The sequence below is a fragment of the Nomascus leucogenys genome, chromosome 23 (assembly GCF_006542625.1).
Source record: "Nomascus leucogenys isolate Asia chromosome 23, Asia_NLE_v1, whole genome shotgun sequence".
Taxonomy (NCBI): Eukaryota; Metazoa; Chordata; class Mammalia; order Primates; family Hylobatidae; genus Nomascus; species Nomascus leucogenys.
Genome location: NC_044403.1, coordinates 11,391,728 through 11,394,586, shown reverse-complemented (window position 1 = coordinate 11,394,586; position 2,859 = coordinate 11,391,728). Strand labels below are relative to the sequence as shown.

Here is a 2,859-nt window from a genome sequence, read left to right as displayed (position 1 = left end):
CCAGCACCAATCTCAGGAATGCAAGATGGCAAGTCAAATGACACAATTTACACAATTAGAAAAAATACTTTACTCTTGTATTTGTGTGACATATGTTAACATCCCATTGATCAATGCGAGTCACGTGGTCAAGCCCAACATCAATGGGGTGGAGAAATGTACTCTGCCCACTACAGTGCATCAGAAAGTTACATGGCAGAAAAAGGGAGCGAGTGAAGATCCGAGAGCAATAATCTAATCTACCACAGCCTTTCATATATGATGATTAAATGAGATAACATTATTATAAAGTGCTTAAAACATAGCAAATGCACAGCAAGGTTTTTTTTGTTGCTATTGTTATTATTTTATGTAAGATGAATGTATTAAACTAGTTGATTTTTAGAATCCTCGATATATTTACATTTTTATGATTTTGTTTTTCGGTTTACCATTTAAGATTTCTTCTCTTTTTCCTTCTTTGTCCCTCCTTTTCTTTTCTATTATAATATAAACAATAATAACTTCAGCTTATACTTCCAGATTTTGGCTTTAATTAACAAATCTCTTTGGTATTTGTATGATTACATTCTTGTAATCTTTAATACCCTTAGAATCTTTAACTGCTGTAAAATTCAGTGCTGTGCCTGGTTGAGGAAACATGGGTTGTTTATTTACTCTTCCGTGTCTGCACTGGTTGAATGTTATCTTGTGCAGAAAACTGCTTTTGATTCAAACAGTCAACATGATTTCAGACCTAATTACTACAGAAGTAATTGCTGCTTGGCAAATGGGGCCTGCCAGTCTGCCCAGACTTTGAATGTCAAAGAGCCAACTGGAATACAGGGCATGTTCAGATCCTCTAATGGAAATCCATTGACCGTCTTGGTGTGACAGTCCAAAGGACTAGGGCTTTAGCCATCAAAATGTAAAATAGGACACTCCAAATCCCTGTTTCATCTAAGGCCTCAAGACAATAGTTGCACCATGTAACATTTTGAGAAGATGGTGCTATAAACTGATTTTGCAGATCACCTACCTTCAATTTGTGAAAGAAATGGAAGAGATCAAAATATATTGGTTGGAGATTAAAGAAAAAAATTTAGAGAGAGTTTTTAGTATGCTGCTGATACCCTGCCTTCATGGCTATGGAGTAAGAGGAAGGGGCTTCCTCCTCACCTAAAGTCAAGTAAAATAGGCTTCACAGGGATAAATTGAGGATTCCCTGCCGTTTGGGGGATACAGTGGACTGGTATCTGACACATGGTTAAAGCACCTAAAAGCAAGATGCTCTGGCCAAAGCTTCCTGCTTTGTTGGTGTGACAGGGAATGACACATGAGTCTTTTTCATGGACCAGATGTGGGCAACAAGTGAGAGAGAAAGCTACCCTTGAACTGCCTTAAGCCCTGCCCATCTACCTGGTAGAGGGAAGGCAAGGAGACCTCAATAGAAAAGGCTGAAGGTGTACAGTGAAAGTCAGGTGCTCAGGGAATTGTGAATCACCAGCTAGAGGAAATGAATCCACCTAGTTCTGTAGGTGAGACATCTCCAGCGATGACAAGAGCTCTTCAAAGAACCCTTAATGCATCTCATGAGCAAGAATTAGCCAGCCAGGGGGAAGGAGGGTCAGGTTGCATCAATACTGGTCAGGTAAGACCTTTCTCTCTGTAATCTTACCTCTCTTCCTTTCCTACCCCAGCCCGTAGTCCCACCTTCAATCTTGCATGGGGGACAGGACGCTTATTGAGTGAGGGAGAAGAGGTGGAGGAGCAGGAGGGGAAATTAAGAAGAGGTTGAATGTGCAGGCCCAAACTGGGGGAGCAGATCCCCACTCGGAGCGGAGAGAAATTTTAACTTTAAACTCTATGGTTTTTGACTTGACTTTTAATTGTAACATGAGACTCTTTCAGGCAAAATAATTTTATTATCTGAAAATGCCAGGAAAAACCAGTTTCAGCTTCTCAGAATTTCTTCCAGGAGCAGAGAAAGAACTTGCCCCGTAGAATGAACCAGGGTTGAGGTGGGTGGTGATAACAGTTGTTTTATATTTGCACCCAACTAGTTCACACTATCAGAGCAAGAGCGTTCTGTTTTGTTTTGCTTCATTTCTCTCCAGGCAGTTCCCTGATTCTCCATTCCAAAGGCAGTGGTTTTCAAATCCTACTCACCCCGTGTACTATATTCCCTCTCCAGTAGGAAGCATGGAAGAAACTTGGAGGTAGGAGCAGAGGATGTATGAAAATTGAAAAGTTACCCAACTGATAACTTCCATTTCTAGCACCAGCACCTCATTTGAAAATTTCTCCTACAGATAGACCATTAAAGATCCCTTTAAATAGTTCCCCAATGTGACCATCAGAATCACTTGGAAAGATTTTTTTTTAATGACATATTTCCCTTTCTAGTGGTGACTACCTATCCATGAGAACATGCCTCTCACAAAAGATCCCTTTTATCCCTCTCCAGAAGAGGAAACACAGGAGTGCCTGATGCAGAGCCCCAGGCACTTCATGGATATGAAATGCCCAGGATGCTGTAAAATCACCACGGTCTTTAGCCAGGCACAAACAGTAGTTTTATGTGTTGGTGGCTCCACTGTTCTCTGCCAGCCTACAGGAGAAAAAGCAAGCCTTACAGAACAATGTTCCTTCAGGAGGCAGCAGCATTAAAAGCACCGTCTATCAAGGTGAATGAGAACCATCTTGATAAGCATATTTTGTATTTAAAAAGAATTACAGATTACTATGCTGCACCCTGGATCCACTGACTGAGAATCTCTGGGAAGTTTAGGAAATGTCTTCTAAATCTTTTGAACAATTGTGGCCAACTGGGCTACAAGTTGGGCATTTGGGAAGATGGGTGGGACATTTTGAGGGTGC

General features: G+C 41.1%; 1 protein-coding gene across 1 annotated transcript; it reads left to right on the top strand.

Annotated features, from left to right (window-relative positions):
• The first annotated feature begins 2,409 nt into the window (after positions 1-2,409).
• Positions 2,410-2,649, top strand: LOC115832911 (40S ribosomal protein S27-like). The gene has a single exon (XM_030804720.1). It carries the CDS (start codon positions 2,410-2,412, stop codon positions 2,647-2,649), a length of 240 nt encoding a protein of 79 aa, XP_030660580.1.
• The last annotated feature ends 210 nt before the right edge of the window (positions 2,650-2,859 follow it).